General features: G+C 47.3%; 1 protein-coding gene across 4 annotated transcripts in view; it reads right to left on the bottom strand.

The window, feature by feature from the left end:
• The window catches only part of MOK (MOK protein kinase), a 44,233-nt gene extending 28,224 nt beyond the window's left edge, over nucleotides 1-16,009 (bottom strand). For all 4 annotated transcript variants that reach the window (XM_055418574.2, XM_055418573.2, XM_088829840.1 and 1 more), the window contains exons 1-2: nucleotides 15,869-16,009; nucleotides 2,892-3,006 (exon numbers count right to left, since the gene is read on the bottom strand). In XM_055418574.2, the coding sequence (XP_055274549.2) occupies nucleotides 2,892-3,006; nucleotides 15,869-15,875 (122 nt within the window). In that variant the 5' untranslated portion in view covers nucleotides 15,876-16,009. The remainder of the gene's footprint in view (nucleotides 1-2,891; nucleotides 3,007-15,868) is intronic.
• Between the last annotated feature and the right edge of the window lie 225 nt (nucleotides 16,010-16,234).

The raw sequence follows: 16,234 nt of genomic DNA, 5'->3' as shown, positions 1-16,234 counted from the left end.
CTATCTTTCCCTTTCATTTTCTACTCTTTATAAGCAAGTCATCAAGTCCAGTCCTCAGTCGAACGGAAGAAAATTAAGCCCCACCTCCCGGAGGAAGAAACAGCAGTTTGTGGACATAAGTTAAAACCACCACGGTAATTAATAAACATTCAGGAGACCATTTGAGGCTGTGCAGAAATTCCATTCTCTTTCAAGTTTTAGCTTACTAATTTTAGCATTCATAAATTTATCTTGCCTGCAGAAATGGTTATTTATTCTAATGATGATTTTCCATTTCCCTCAGTCCTCTCTGTATCTATGAATCATAAATGAGAAAAAAATTTCCCCCTCATCCCAATTTGTTTATTCATTTGGCCATTTATTTACATCAGTATGCACTCAAGGTTATTTGAATGAAGAGAGAGAGGTTAGTGTACATATATGCTAGCTCTGTCTGCCGAGAGGACCAAAAGATGCTGACATTCCGGTAGCAAAAAAAGAGGTTTAAAAAAGATGAAAATAATGGGGTGCCACAAGGACACAGGAGCCAACCTGAAGGTGCACTCCACAGCCAGGGCTGGCTCGATTTTAGCTGGAACAATTATCAGATAAATGACGAGAGCACTGGATTATAGTCGCCTATGGTTTTCAACACACGTGGAAGAGTAAATGAGAGTTCACAAGAGAAAACGCAAAACCTGTTCCCTGCGGGTTTCGATCAACGTGTCTAAGAGCAGACGAGAACTCACAAAAGAAAAGCCAGAACCCATTCCCTGTGGGTTTGGATTCCACAGGCCAGCAGACACCTGACAGAACTAAGCTGGAGATGCCATCAGTGACTCCGGACATCAAAGAGCCACAAAACACTGCCAGTGCACAGTGTGTTTCCTTTCAAGTAAAGCCAGGATGTGAAACCGGCTGTCAATAATCCCCCTCACACACACACCCGTTAGGAAAAAACAAGGGAAGTGTAACTGATTCAGCGATACTTTATTAGAAAATCTTTACTTACTATGGGGTTTTTAAAAGAAAAATAAGTCTTCTAATCAATCACTTCTAAAGTTAGGACAACTGCTTCTGAAACAGGACAAACGATCACACATCGGTAACACGGGTCAGCGTCTCCTGAGCGTTTACCAGGGGCCTCACGTGGCGGTTCCTTCTGCTTCCCACCTTGGTCAGGCCTCCGCGCCTCACGACAAGGAAGCCAAGGGCCGGGTGGATGAGGTACTTTCAGCATCGGGACCTGGTGGGAGCCGCGTCCCTCGCGTGGCTCCACGTTCTCCCCGGGGACTGAGGTCAGCCCAAGGCACTTTTCCAGATAAACTGAGTGCTCCCTGCCTCCCCAAAGGACTGCCCTCAAACCCTTCTAACCTCCTTTCAGGGGGCGCTTCTCACACGTTACAGGTCTCTGCCTCCTGAAGGCCCATCGGCGGCCCACGTGACCTCTCCTGGCTGGCTGGTTCCCCAGGGCAGCCTTGACTCTGCGTGGTTCTGACCTGGCAACCACCGTGGGAGTCCTGGGGTCTGCAGGCGTTCTGTCCGGCCCATACTTCATGTTTATGTCTTCACCAAAATTGCAGCTGGCAAGTCCTGCCGTCTGCAGGCACGTCCGCCCCGCACCTAACAGCGAGCTGACAGGGAGCCCGGGCCTCTGACTGAGCGAATGTATCCCACCCGCCGCTCAGAGTCCTGTCCTGCTCCGCTGGGTTTGTGGAGCATTTGTCCACGGCGGCTGAGTGAGGCCGTCTGCTTGGGCGACAGGGGTAATCGGAACACTGGGCAGCAAATTCTCCACCAGGCATAGCGTAAAGGTAAAGACGGAGGTGGGGGGTGGATAAAGAAATACAGGGAATTCAGAACACCTGGAGGAGGAAGTGATAGAAAAGAGAGGCAGCAGAAGCCCCTGTAACTCAGAGTCGGTGCAGCAGGTAAACACCGTGTGTTCTGGCCTGGCTCTGCCTGCCCAGTGACCTGGGTGACCACGGTCAAGTAACTTCACATCGCTAACCACCTCTCCTCAGGGGCAAAACAGGGATGATGAGGCCTGCCCCGTGGGGACGTCACCAGGGTGACATTACTGTTGCCCATTCTCCTTGACATGGTAAAAGGCCTAAACCGCTTCCCAATTTGAAACACTATCTTTGCATCCTAAGAGTTTGAAATCAAGGCCTATACCCCAAAACACGCAGAAGGCTCCATATTTTCAGGACAGGGATTACTATGCTTTTTAAAACATTGCCTTAGATATTCAGAGGCTTCAACTCCTTTGATATTAAAAAAGGCTGAGTTTCAAACCTCTTTACTGAAAAGTAGAACAGCTGCAGTGACGCCATCACTTATTTCCTTATTCTGACAATTTCTGAATCACACGTGGTCTCTGACTCAGGATGGTCCGTGGTGAGAAGCTGTAAACGCAAGGACTCCAAGAGGCTGCTCTGTGGGAAAGGCCATGGCAGTCTGAAAGGGACGAAGCAAGAACCAAGGGCTCCCCGCACCACGAAGTTCACTGGTCCCTCCCAGGGAACACATTTCTCCAGTCTCATCTGGAAGTTATTTTTCAACACAGAAACTGATTCACAGCTGATGAAACCACAAGGCCCTCTGTATCTCTAACCTAAGGTTTCAATCATAAAAATCCAGCAAACACAACTCTTAGGAGCACACAGACGGTTTAACGTGAGCTATGCTTCTCCAGTTTAGATTTTTGTGACCATTATTTATTAGTATTACAGTAAACTGGGACATGAATAAATTCCAGTACGATAAAGATAAAATTAGCCTTTAATCCTCTCTGCCCAAAGAAATCTGACGTTACATGTTATCACATGGACACAATTTTCCCATCGAGTCGGTCCTGTCGCTTTACACTGTGTCTGTACTTAATCTCCAACAGGTCTCGGGCTGCCTACCTTTCGAAGTGCTGTTTCATTTGCTTACATGCGTAGTAGTTTCCATCTCTCAGGTTCTGCATCTTCATAACTTCAGAAAACGTTCCCTCTCCTATTTTGCCAATTGCCTTATAGTCTATAAATAAAAACAATTATAAAAATAAAAGTTTACTTATGCATCTGTTTCATACTCGCTTCCAGACAGCAGATGTCTTCATCTGTAAGATAATCCAACAGCAACACATCGAGGCTGGTTTGCTTACGTTTTCTAAGGTTCGGGGCTCCCCTCATTTTAAGAGAAGCTGGGCAACACAGTCTCTGCCCCCTCACACAGCGGGGAGTCACACGAGGCGAGGAAAGGCTCGGGACCCCACGGGACGCAAGAGCAGAGGCGCCGAGGCGGGCAGCACGGGTGGCCCTCGCAGGAGCGGCGAGCCCGGGGCCTGGCATTGGGCAGGCGTGGCCGAGCCCCAGCGGCTGGGGAGCACTCTCTTGAAAACCTCCCTCCGAGGTCCCACACAAGGCCCGGTGGGCCTGCGGCAGGCTCCAGGGGCTCTCATTCCCTGAGTTCCCAGAAGCTGACGGCACGTCTCCCTGGCTTTGCGGCCACCACCATCACCTGGGCACAGAGGGTGGTTCTATAAGCCTCCAAGTCACTACGTTAAATCCCGTGCCACCTGAAACACCCGGAGCAGTTCCTGTCTTCCTGACCGAACCTTGACAGGTGCAGACAGGAGTCTCCTGGAGCGTGCCGGGAACAAAGACCGAAACCAAGCAGTGAAGCAGCGAGGGGGCAGAGAGCAGGCCGGCCACTGGAGGGCCCGGGTCATCAGGATGGAACTGTCAGCGACGCAAGACTGCCTGCAGCGACTCTGCCTTTCACAGACCAACTGTCCACTGAGTGTGTCGGCCCAGGGACAGTAGCAGGAAGAGCCAGGATGACAGAGGGTGGTGAACACTCCTGACCACCTGACAAGGGCTCTCCAAACAGAAGTGAGCACAGGGGAAACGTGCTACTTTCCAAGCAGAAATGGAGGGCGTGAGAGAAGCCCAGAAAGCAAATGCTTCATCGGGTTGGAAAAGCTTCTGTGGTCCAAATAAGAGGAGGAGAAGACCAAAAAAGCTTCACAGAAAGCAGCTGTGAGACTTGACAGTGAACAAGCTACTCAGCCTTGCACCAAGGTCACTGGAAAGTCACAGGAAGGCAGCCAATCACCACCCTGCCCGAGCACTTGCCTTAGCAAGCAGACTACTGTCGACTGAGAAAGCAAGGCACGGCAGAAGTAAGACAGGCTTGAGAGGAACGTTTAGGAGAGAACACTGAGCGTGGAACTGAGCAGAAGCAGAAAGATCAGAAACCTACCAAACAAGCCTGCAGCGAAAAGAGCCCAGCACTTGCAGGTCCCAAACCCACATCAACAGAGAGCACGCTTTTAAAACAATCCCACTCCACAGGAGGGCCTCCTCTTTCAGACAAAGCACAGTTTTAATACCTTGCATGAATTCTGATTTGAACAAACAGAAAAAAGGCCCAGATTTTTAGAGTAATGTTTTTGAGAAATAGTGTGCTTAAAGATTTTAAAAGTGCTTATCCGTTAGCAAGAAGTGTTGATACTAAAGTATTTCCAGGTAAAATGACACAATGTTTGGATTTTCTTTAAAATCCTATACATTCCCATTCACTTCTGCTGGAAGTATAAACTAATACAGCTGACTCAGAATTCTGCTCCAGGGTATAGACTCAGGAGAAATCAAAGCATAAGTCTAAACAATAGCTGGTACACATATGTTCATGGAAACATTTTCACAATAGCCAAAAGTGGGAAGAAAAAAAATGTCCACCAGCTAAAGAATCGGTCAACAGGGACTTCCTGGTGGTCCAGTGGCTAAGCCCCTCCATTCCCAACACAAGGACCCAGGTTCGAGCCCTAATCAGGGAACTAGATCCCACATGCTGCAACTAAAGATCCCGTATGCCGCACTAAAAACTAAATAAATGAAGATTCCGAGTGCCACAACTAATACCTGGCACAGCCAAATAAATAAAACGGTTCAACAAAACATGGTCTAGCTACACCACGACAGTATTCAGCCAGACACACAGGCTGCAACACGGGCGAACCTTGAAAGCATCACACTAAGTAAGAGAAGCCAAGCACAAAAGGCTGTTTGCATGAAATGTCCAGAACAGGCAAATCCACGGACACGGAGAGTAGATTAGTGGCTGCCAAGAGTGGGCGGGGTCTGGAGGAAATGGGGAATCGATGCAAGTTGAAACCGGTTTCTTTTTGGGATGAGGATGAAAGTGCTTTAATAGATGATGATGATGGTTGGAGCACGCAGTAAAAATGCCAACAATCACCGAATCATATACTTTACCTGGGGGAACTTTACAGTATGTAAATTATATCTCAATAAAGCTGTTAAAACAGACAGCTCTGTGGTGCTCAAGTCAGAACAGTGGTTACCCTGAGGACTTCAGGACACGGTGAGCTCTGTGCCCTGACTGTGCAGCAGGTTAACGAGTATGTTCACTTTCTGAAAACTCACCAACCTGTACTCATAACTCGTGCAGCTTTCTGGACAGACATTATACTCCAATATTTAAAAACTGGAAGAAAAAAAAAGCAAGCCAAAGTTGGGAATAAGTAGCAAAGATGCACAGTGAAGCGTACATGCAGGGAAAGGCACAAAGAAAACCATGCGCAGATCATACTACTGTCGGAACAGCCATGTTCACAAAGTCCCACCGCCCAGACTCGACAAGAGCTGGCTCTCACCACGGTTCTAGTTCCCGGGAGGGCCAGGCCTTCCTGCTCCAGACGTGTCCTGTTCTCAAGCGCAGCCTTAATTAACGGTTATAATTATAATACACCTCCACACTGTGAAGTGTAGTGAGACTCACTGGTCCTCCCAACGAAAGCAGACTGAAACCGCCTCTTGAACGAGAAAAGCAGAGTTCAGGGACCACTTACACTCCTCCACAGACCCCCCAACAGGGGGACGAGATGTCCTCTTCCGTGGTTAGCGCCAGAGAGCCTCTGCTGGCTCCTCACACAGGTCTCCATCCTATTTCCCAAATGAAAACTCTCTTGGCAGGACTGCCAGCCCCAACACTAACAGTACTTGGTCCTGGCAATTTACACAAGTTGGACATAAACTACATTACCCCAAGACAAACACACAAAAAACAACAGCAAAAAAAAAAAAGATGCTTGGGACAATGCAATACGGTTTTAGTATTATGACCATTCCACTCATGAAGAAGGCTGAGCACCGAACTGATGCTTTTGAACTGTGGTGCTGGAGAAGACTCTTGAGAGTCCCTTGAATAGCAAGGAGATCAAACCAGTCCATCCTAAAGGAAATCAACCCTGAATATTCATTGGAAGGACTGATGCTGAAGCTGAAGCTACAATACTTTGGCCACCTGATGCAAAGAGCTGACTCACTGGAAAAGACCCTGATGCTGGGAAAGGCTGAAGGCAGAAGGAGAAGGGGACTACAGAGGATGAGATGGTTGGATAGTATTACTGACTCAATGGACATAAATTTGAGTAAACTCAGGGAGATGTTAAAAGGCAGGGAAGCCTGACGTGCTGCAGTTCATGGGGTTGCAAAGAGTCAGACACAACTCAGTGACTGAACAACAATTCACATGTTAAGAAAATCTGTACACTAAAAGCCACAGTCCTAAGCAAACAGCATGACCAAAGCCAAGCCTTGCGACGGCCTGTACTTTGCATGAGCAGAGGCTGGGCCATCACACCAGGAAGGGCCTCCCCAAGCATCACCTGCAGGAAAACTACCTGAGGGCGCTGATAAACTCTCAACAAGCATTTTCCAAACTGAGTTCTGCAAAACACTAGTACCCCTATGACAGTAATGGGTACTCCCCAAAAGGGGGTTCCACGAGCAACTAAACTTAGGAAACACAGGTTATGTTAAAGAGAAACAGATCTGACTATGGAATTCCTCAGTGCCTTTCCCTGAATCAGCCGTGTGTCCCCAGGAGCACACAGGGGGCTGTGCTGCACGTGAACACACAGGTCTCTCAGGAACTCCTGGGGCTGCTCTGGACCCCCAAACTGCAGACGTTTAAGCCCTACAATCCCTCTTCACCAAGTCTTCCCTGAGTAAAAAGTAACTGTCCGAGCTCCCAGCACAGCAGGAGTTTGAAGCTGTTCTGCCAGTTCTATAGTTCTTCCCGTTCGCCCTCCGAGAGCAGCTGGCCAGAGTAAGGCAGGGCTCAGCCCTGGTGGGGTCTTCAGGATACAAGCGTTAGAGTCCTTCTGACTAAACCCAGAAGCTGTAATCTGCTTGAAAACCACAGCTCCAACTAAGGCCCAGAGCCTCCCTCAAACAGGTAACCTGCCCAGTAAGTCCTGGAACCAGACCGGTAAGATTCTTGGGTGAATCCTCCCGAGAAGCTTCTTCAAAACAAACTGACCAAAATACAGGCCCTGTGTCTGGCTTACCACCAGTTTGTCCAGTTTGGAGCAACATAAAAAACCTCTAACAAATTTCTTAGGGAGCCGCCAAACTTGAAACTTTGTGGGGAAACAACAGACAGATGCTTCTACTGAGTAATACATCCTCTGGTCCTCAGGAAGACCCACCTGACCTGCCTAACCCCACTCCTACTCGTCAAGGAACAGCCAGGGAATAACTGCTGCTCTTTAAAAACACCAAACCTTTCCCTTCTCTTGGATGGACTAGACTGGAATGCCCAGAAATTTCCCTGAAAAGAGACACAGTCTATTACTGTGCAGAAAAAGCTCACATGGTGGGCCTAGAGCCACTCTCCATAGAGATATCTGCTTGCAAGGTTGGCCCTGGCTGCTGTCTGGGAACCTGGATTTGGGAAGGGCTCCCACCAGTCTCTATGCAGTAAGAGTCACTCACGATGCCGACACCGTTCGAGCAAGCAGCATAGTTCGCACTGAATCTGCAGAGGGTGCCTGTGTTCTCAGCTCCCAGTAAAAACCCCGGGCAGTGGGGCTCTCATGAGCTGCGCTTACAGAGAACAGGTCACGCATGCTGTCACAGTCTGCTGCTGGAAGAACGAAGCGCGTCCTGTGTGACCCCCCAGGAGTGGACTCGGGAGCTTGTGTCTCGTCTCGTCTCCTCTAGGCTTTGCCCCACGCCACTTTCTCCTTCGCTGCTCTGCATCCTTTCACTGAGGACATCACAGCTGTGAGTAAAAGTGTACCCTGAATCCTGTGAGTTCTCTGAGCAAATCTAGGGGTGGTCTCGGGACCCACCGCCGCCAACACAATTTCTGCTCTGCGTGCATGCTAATCGATTCAGTTGTGTCCAGCTCTCTATGACCCTATGGGCTGCAGCCCGCCTGTCCGGGGGATTCTCCAGGCAAGAATACTGGAGTAGTTTGCCACGCCCCGCTCCAGGGGATCTTCCCGACCCAGGGATCGAACCCTGACCTCTCCTGCATGGCAAGCGGGTTTTCTGTGTTACCACTAGCACCACCTGGGAAGCCTGGTGTGCACTCTACTCCAGCCTCAATGAACTGAACACCCCCGGTGGTGTGGCTACATGGCTGTGGACATCAGGGGAGCCCATGAGCACCGGCTACACATCTGGCACTGGGCCACGCACGGGAGACGCAGAGATCAGGAGGACACAAGCCTTCAGCTGGGGGACAGTGTGTTCCCGAGCCCTTTAGGTCCTTTACTTACAAGGAGAGGCAGAGGGAGAGAGGCACACTCTGTTTATATAATATTAAAGGCCAAACTAATGGATACTTGGTGTCCAAAATTGAATATGTGATGCTGTAGATTCTAATCTCCCAGGACCAACCTGGTAGGTAGGCCTCAGAGCAGATGTCTTTCCTCCTTCTGTGTGTACCCTGTGCTCTGCCACAGACCTGTTCGTGGCCCACGCTGCACCTCTCCCCACAAGGCCGTAAGCCTCTTACAGGCGAAGTCTACTAGCCTCTTTCACGCCCTGTGCATACTCAACAAGTGAATCCAAGAAGAAATGCCACGTCACATGCCCCCGATCCAATAATCCTCTAGTCCCCCAGACACACACTGCAGGAGGAACTCTGACAGCTGAATCACAAAATCATGACTACTGACGAACTGGCAACCAATCCTTTTTTATTCATCTGTGTTTAAATACCAGGTATTTCAGATCACAATGAGAGCGCTCTCCTGTCTCGAAGGTCACTTCCTTTCCCAGGTCAGACCATCCATATAAACACAACAGAGAGACCAGAAGGTAGGGAGGATAAATGACTGGAAGGATGCTCCTTAAATCACCTTCATAGTCCTTCATCAAACTGTCTTTCCAGAATACGCTTTTTCATTACTGTTAGTAGGACTCCACGGATATTTATTTTACATCCTGGGATAATGTAATGCTACTTTAGTGTGTTGCTTCAAACTGCTCCCGCTCTGGCCTGGAGGAGCTCTTTCCGTTGGCTCCTTGGTCCCTGTGACATGCCCCCATCGTCAAGGTGTGTCTGTCTAGGTTTACATTACCTGTGTTTTCAGGACTTTCTTACTTTCTGGCACTACAAAATCTTGTCTATTTCCTGTTTCAGTCCTAGGACTGCCATTTGGCCAAGGAGTCCTGGTTCCTTCTATCAGAGAAAGATATTTATCAAACACCAAGATCTGAACGCTATGCATCAGGCACCACTTTTCACTTAATCATTTCAAAAACCCCATGCAACAGGTACCTCATTAACCCATCTTACAAATGAGGAACTATGGCACCGAGAATTTAGGTATCCTGCCCAGGGTCACACCAATAAAGCAGTAGGCTTCACACGCAGGGAGTCTGACCCCAGAACAATTTCCCAACCACACTGCCACTGCTGTCTCCCATGAGCAGAACGCTGTCCAGGAGATGCAGAGGTCACACAAATGTACTCATAAGAGCGGTGACCATGGTAAAAGACCCTTTCCAAAGTAATGGCTCAGCTGACAATGCCCATGAGAAAGGCAGAGCTTGGGAACCCCACTGCCAATGATATCAAAGTGTGAAAGTGTTAGTCATGTCTGACTCTTTGCAACCCCAAGGACTGTGGTCAGCTAGGCTCCTCTGTCCATGGAATTCTCTGGGCATGAATACTGGAGTGGTTGCCATTTCCTGCTCCAGGGGATCTTCCTTCCGAGGGACTGAACCCAGGTCTCCTGCATTGCAGGCAGATTCTTTACCGTCTAAGCGACCAGGGAAGCCCGTGATATAGAGACCCACTCTTTGGTACGAGGAACAGTGCTGCGCAGACTCCAGCGGTGAGTGGCATAACCTTCACAAGTGGTGACCGCGGTTATGCTTGCTCTTCCCTTATTGGAAACTTCCGGGCCGTCTGCTCCAGGCAGTCCACCAGGCACTCCAGTCACGATATCCCCGACCACGTCTACACTGAGCCGTAACCTGTGCCTTTCACGACAGTGCTGTGTATGCTGCTGTGCTCAGCCGTGTCTGATTCTCTGCAACCCCCTGGCCTGTAGCCTGCCAGGCTGCTCTGTCCTTGGGGTTCTCCTGGCATGTCCTCCCCCAGGTGATCTTCCTGACCCAGGGATCGAACCTGGGTCTCCTGCGTTGCCTGAACTGCAGGCGGACTATTTACCGACTGAGCCATTGGGGAAGACCGTAGACAGTTGTTGAACAAATAAAATGACAACAACTAGCTCTTAAAACTCAAGTTAAAGCACATTCACTAGAATGGCTCCAATTTAAAGGGCTGAAAATACCAAGTGTTGGCTAGGATGTGGAATAAATGGATCTCTCACACATGGATGATGGTAAATTAAAAATGGTATAACCACTTTAGAAAGCAGGAAGTTTCTTATAAAAGTAAATACAAACTTCCAACCCAATCCAGCAATTCAACTCCTAGGAATCGAGAGAAATGAAAACATATGTCCACACAAAGACTTGTACATAAATGCTCACAGCAGCATTATTCACAAAATGGAACAATCCAAATGTTCACTAACTGAAAAATGAATAAACAAACGGTGACATGTCCATGGGCTAGAATACAGCAAGAAAAAGGACCAAACTACTACGATGCCACTACATGCATGGACCCAAAAAAAAAACGTGCTAAACAAAGAAGACAGATTCAGAAAACCACATACGTTGATATTTACTACATTTATAGGAAATTCTAGAAAAGGCAACACTTTAGCAATAGAAAGCATATCAATGATCTCAGGAGCCAGGAGCAGAGGAGGGGACTGACTGCAAAGGAGCACAAGACAACCTTCGGGGGTGACAGAAAAGTTTACATCTTTTTTTTTTTGGCCACATGGCTTGCTGGAGCTTCATTCCCTGATCAGGGAATGAAATACTATGTAGCCAGTAGAAACAATGAGGCACGAGCTGGAATCCAGACTGCTGGGAGAAATATCAATAACCTCAGATATGCAGATGATACCACCCTTATGGTAGGAAGCGAAGAGCAACTAAAGAGATTCTTGTTGAAAGTGAAAAAGGAGAGTGAAAACACTGGCTTAAAACTCAACGTTCAAAAAACTAAGATCATGACATCCGGTCCCATCACTTCATGGCAAAATAAATGGGGAAACAATGGAAACAGTGACAGACTTTATTTACCTGGGCTCCAAAATCACTGCAGATGGTGACTGCAGCCATGAAATTAAAAGATGCTTGCTCCTTGGGAGAAAAGCTATGACCAACCTAGACAGTATATTAGAAAGGAGAGACATTACTTTGCCAACAAAGGTCCGCCCAGTCAAAGCTAAGGTTTTTCCAGTAGTCATGTATGGATGTGAGAGTTGGACCATAAAGAAAGCTGAACGCTGAAGAATTGATGCTTTTGAACTGTGGTATTGGAGAAGACTCTTGAGAGTCCCATGGACAGCAAGGAGACCAAACCAGTCAATTCTAAAGGAAATCAGTCCTGAATATTCATTAGAAGGACAGATGGTGAAGCTGAAGCTCTGATACTCTGGCCACCTGATGGGAAGAAATGACCCATTGGAAAAGACCCTGATGCTGGTAAAGACTGAAGGGGGGAGGGGAAGGGGACGACAGAGGATGAGGTGATGGGAAGGCATCACCGACTCGATGGACATGAGCTTGAGTATGCTCCGGGAGTTGCTGAGGGACAGGGAAGCCAGGCACGCTGCAGTCCATGGGGTTGCAAAGAGTTGGACATGACTGAGCGATTGAACTGAACTGAACTAAATGAAAATGAAAAGGATCTTAGCCTTTCCACTAAAATCTGGAACAAGATAAGGATGTCCACTCTTACCACTTTTATTTAACACGGTATTAGAAGATGTAGCCACAGCACTCAGATAAGAAAAATAAAAGATAGCCAGAATGGAATGGAAGAGGTAAAGCTGTCATTATATGCAGATGACATGAGACTATAATATAGAAAACCCTAAAGACACGCAAACTACAAGAGCTGATTAAGTTCAGCAGGGCAGCAGGATACAAGATTAACATACAGAAATTGGCTGCATTTCTTTACACTAACAAAGGAATATAAACAATAAGGCCTTTTAAATCGCATCAAAAAATAATAAAAACAAGTCCTACCAATAAAGTGAAAGACTTATATGCTGAGGACTATAAACATTAATAGGACTTCTCTGGTGGCCAGTGGTTGGGAATTGCCTACCAATGCAGCAGATACATGGAGAAGGCACGCCACTCCAGTGCTCTTGCCTAGAAAATCCCATGGACGGAGGAGCCTGGTGGGCTGCAGTCCGTGGGGTCGCTAAGGGTCGGACACGACTGAGCGACTTCACTTTCACTTTTCACTTTCACACATTGGAGAAGGAAATGGCAACCCACTCCAGTGTTCTTGCCTGGAGAATCCCAGGGACGGGGGAGCCTGGTGGGCTTCCATCTATGGGGTCACACAGAGTCGGACACGACTGAAGTGACTTAGCAGCAGCAGCAGCAGCAGCAGCAGATACAGGTTTGATTCCTGGTCTGGAAAGATCCCACTTGCCTTGGAGTAACTAAGCCCATGAACCTAGAGTCCACGCTCAGCAACAAGAGAAGATACTGCAACGAGAAGCCCATGAACTGCAACTAGAGAGTAGCCCCCACTCGCTGCAACCACAGAAAGACTGCGAGTACATAGCAATGAAAACCCAGCACAGCCAAAAATAAATAATTTTTTAAAAGTTTAAATAACACAGCTATATGAAAAAGGCAGATAGAAAACGGAAGATAAATAAGTTGTTCATATTAAAATTCTATTCATTTTTACCAAACCAAGGCCTGTTTAAGTGGAATTTGAGCCTTATTTAAAGCATGAAAATGGAGTTCAAATTCACTTTTTGTGCAGTTCTAAAACTGTCACAACCAAATCCAACTATCTGGATTAAAACTGCTTCTAAAGATCTTAATCAAGGCAGGTGATAAGCATCAGAACTGTGTTGCTGTTTTAGTCACACAGTCGTGTCCTACTCTTGCAACCCTATGGACTATACTCCACCAGGGTTCTCATCCACAGGATTTTCCAAACAAGAATTCTGGACTGGGTTGCCGCTTCCTTCTCCAGTCAGAACTAAGGGGAAAGTTAATTACTAAGTGTAACTCTCAACCAGAGTTTAAAAGAGGATTCAGCTTCTAATTCCCACTCTCTCTGAGAGAGAAAATACTTCAAAGCAAATCACTAATAACAAGGTCAAGATACTTCAATAAAGAAGGCTGTACCAAATTAATTAGTCCATGCAGTGTGGGAAAAATGGTGACCTGAATTACTAAACATCATGAAAATACAGAGAGACGTAAAATTACTCATAAACTCATAACAATGGTGATCATTCTGTCATGTGTAGAGACACTATAGCTCTGCTGCACAGAGTGGCAGGTCAGTTATGCTTGAAAAGAACACAAAAGTTTAAAATTTAAACTGCAGCCTTTGGGACTTCCCTGGTGGCCCCGTGGCTAAGACTCCAAGCTCCCAATGCAGGGGCTCTGGGTTCGATCCCTGCTCAGGGAACCAGATCCCATGTGCCACAACTGAGACTTCACATTGAAGATCCCACATGCTGCAGCTAAGACCCGGTGCAGCCAGATAATAAACAAATACGTTTTATAAAACAAAAGTTTAAAAGATGCAAGTCATAAAATGCAAATATTAGCATATAGATAGTGCATATATATGCACTTATATGTACTGTGTGTGTGTGTATATATACATTTATATATATGCTAACATTTGTGATTTTTGACTGGTATCCTGGAAAAAATAAAAACACCTATCATGGATATTATTGGGATAACTGGGGAAATGTGAGATATAACTGCATATTACATAACAGTATTGTATCGGCATGCTATTTACTGTGATCATGTTCTTGTTCTTAGCAGATACTTGCTGAATTACTAATGGTAATGTAATGATGTCTACAACTAACTCTCAAAAGGTTTAGTGAAAATAAATACATAATTGAGAGAGACAGACACTGCCAGCGCGCGGTGAGACAGCACACAGACATGAGGTGAACGGCGCGTCAAGGTGAAGGGTGTGCGAATATTCAGTGCACTCTTCCTTCAACTTTTCTGTAGATTCGAAATTTTTCAACATCAACAGCTGGGAAGGAAAAAAAAGGAATACAGTAAAAAAATACCTGTATATAGGTCCACACTATACATAAAAATGGAAAGCCTTCTGTAGACCTTGTATTCTAACTACGGCTTTGGGTGCATTACTGGAAAAGATAATCACGTAAACAATATCTAACAAAAGAAAATAAGAACCTCTTGGACTTCGCTGGTGGTACAGTGGGTAAGAATCCTCCCGCCGATGTAGAGGACATGGGTTTGATCCCTGGTCAGTTCACTTGCCTGGGAGCAACTAAAGCCTGTGGGCCGCAATTACTAAGCCCGAGTGCTCCAACTATTGAAGCCAGTGCGCCAGCACCTGTGCTGGGCAAAAAGAGAAGCCACCACAATACGCCCGGGCAGCACAACAAGAGTGGTCCGCACATGATGGAACTAGAGAAAGCCTGTGAAGCAACGGAGACCCAGTGCGGGGAGAAATAAATCATATGAAGAACATAAGAGTGTCTTGGAAAGGATGAATGAGATGAATAATTGTTTTAAACATCTTTGTTACACAATTTATGCCATATACAGATCACCAACTGACAATCAGAATACAACCTAAGTTTAACATCATAACTACTGCTGCTGCTGCTGCTAAGTCACTTCAGTCGTATCCAACTCTGTGTGACCCCATAAACGGAAGCCCACCAGGCTCCCCCATCCCTGGGATTCTCCAGGCAAGAACACTGGAGTGGGTTGCCATTTCCTTCTCCAATGTGTGAAAGTGAAAAGTGAAAGTGAAGTCGCTCAGTACCCAACATAATTTAATCTTTTCAAAGCAAAACAGGTTGGAATTTTTCTGAACCGCAGGTTCACAGCATAAATGACAATTATATTTGTACAATAATGTAAAAATTAAAAAGTAGCCCATTCTAGGACTGTTCATAATCCACAAATTGAAGCACAGATAAATATGCTACCCCTCACATTTTCAAGGATGACTATCTCAATTCATAACTTCCCAGTAACGCTCTTTCACTGAAAGCCTCTTCCAAAATTTCTGTAAAGAAGTTCTGACAGAAACAGTACTACCTGACCCCAAAATAATAATGAAGTAAAATACACAGCCCAGCTTTCCTCTCAATTGTCTACTAAACCAATGACAATAAAAGGTAGGGAGCCACACTACATTATTGCCAAATGTTTTCAAGCCACCATTTAAAAGAATGAAAAACTCCCCAAACTCTAATGTAACCTCGCACCAAAATAAACCTCAGCTGGACCCGGGTCGACGTTCTGAGACCCCTCAGAGCCCGGCCAGCCCCGAACCCCTCGGGCTGCCCCCGGGACGCGGGTCCCCGACAGCCCACCGAGCTCTGGGGTCCCCACGCTGCCCCCCTCCCACGCCCACCGAGTGCCTCCCGAAGCCGGCCCCACCCGCCGCCACTCGCCCTCCGGTCCCGCCCCTCGCGGCTCCACTCAACTCTTCATCCGGGATGCGGAAGCCGGCGACAAGCCCTTGCCGATACTGGACGGAGACGAAAGGGACAGAAAGTGTGGGCCCTGGTTTCCACTCCTTAGAGGCAGGGTCCCGAACTAGGACCTCCGTGGTGGTCCCTAAACGGAGAGCGTTGGGATCCGGCCGCCATGTTGTATCCCTGTCACCCTAGCAACCGTCAGGTCCCGAATACCCAGAGGCCGGAGTCCGCGCGTGCTCAAAACGACCTATCGGCGCCCTCCGGTCCTACGGGTACGCGTGCGCAGTACGGCCCGCCTCCTCACTCTAGTTGCTAAGCAACTCTCCTTGCAGCTTTAAGCGGTTCCCGGCTTTTGAGTGTAGGCGACTTTCC

This window comes from Moschus berezovskii, chromosome 21, assembly GCF_049115385.1.
Source record: "Moschus berezovskii isolate FMDL1 chromosome 21, NW_MosBer_1.0, whole genome shotgun sequence".
NCBI lineage: Eukaryota > Metazoa > Chordata > Mammalia > Artiodactyla > Moschidae > Moschus > Moschus berezovskii.
The sequence above is the reverse complement of the archived record's forward strand: the minus strand, read 5'-3'. Positions and strand labels throughout refer to the sequence as shown.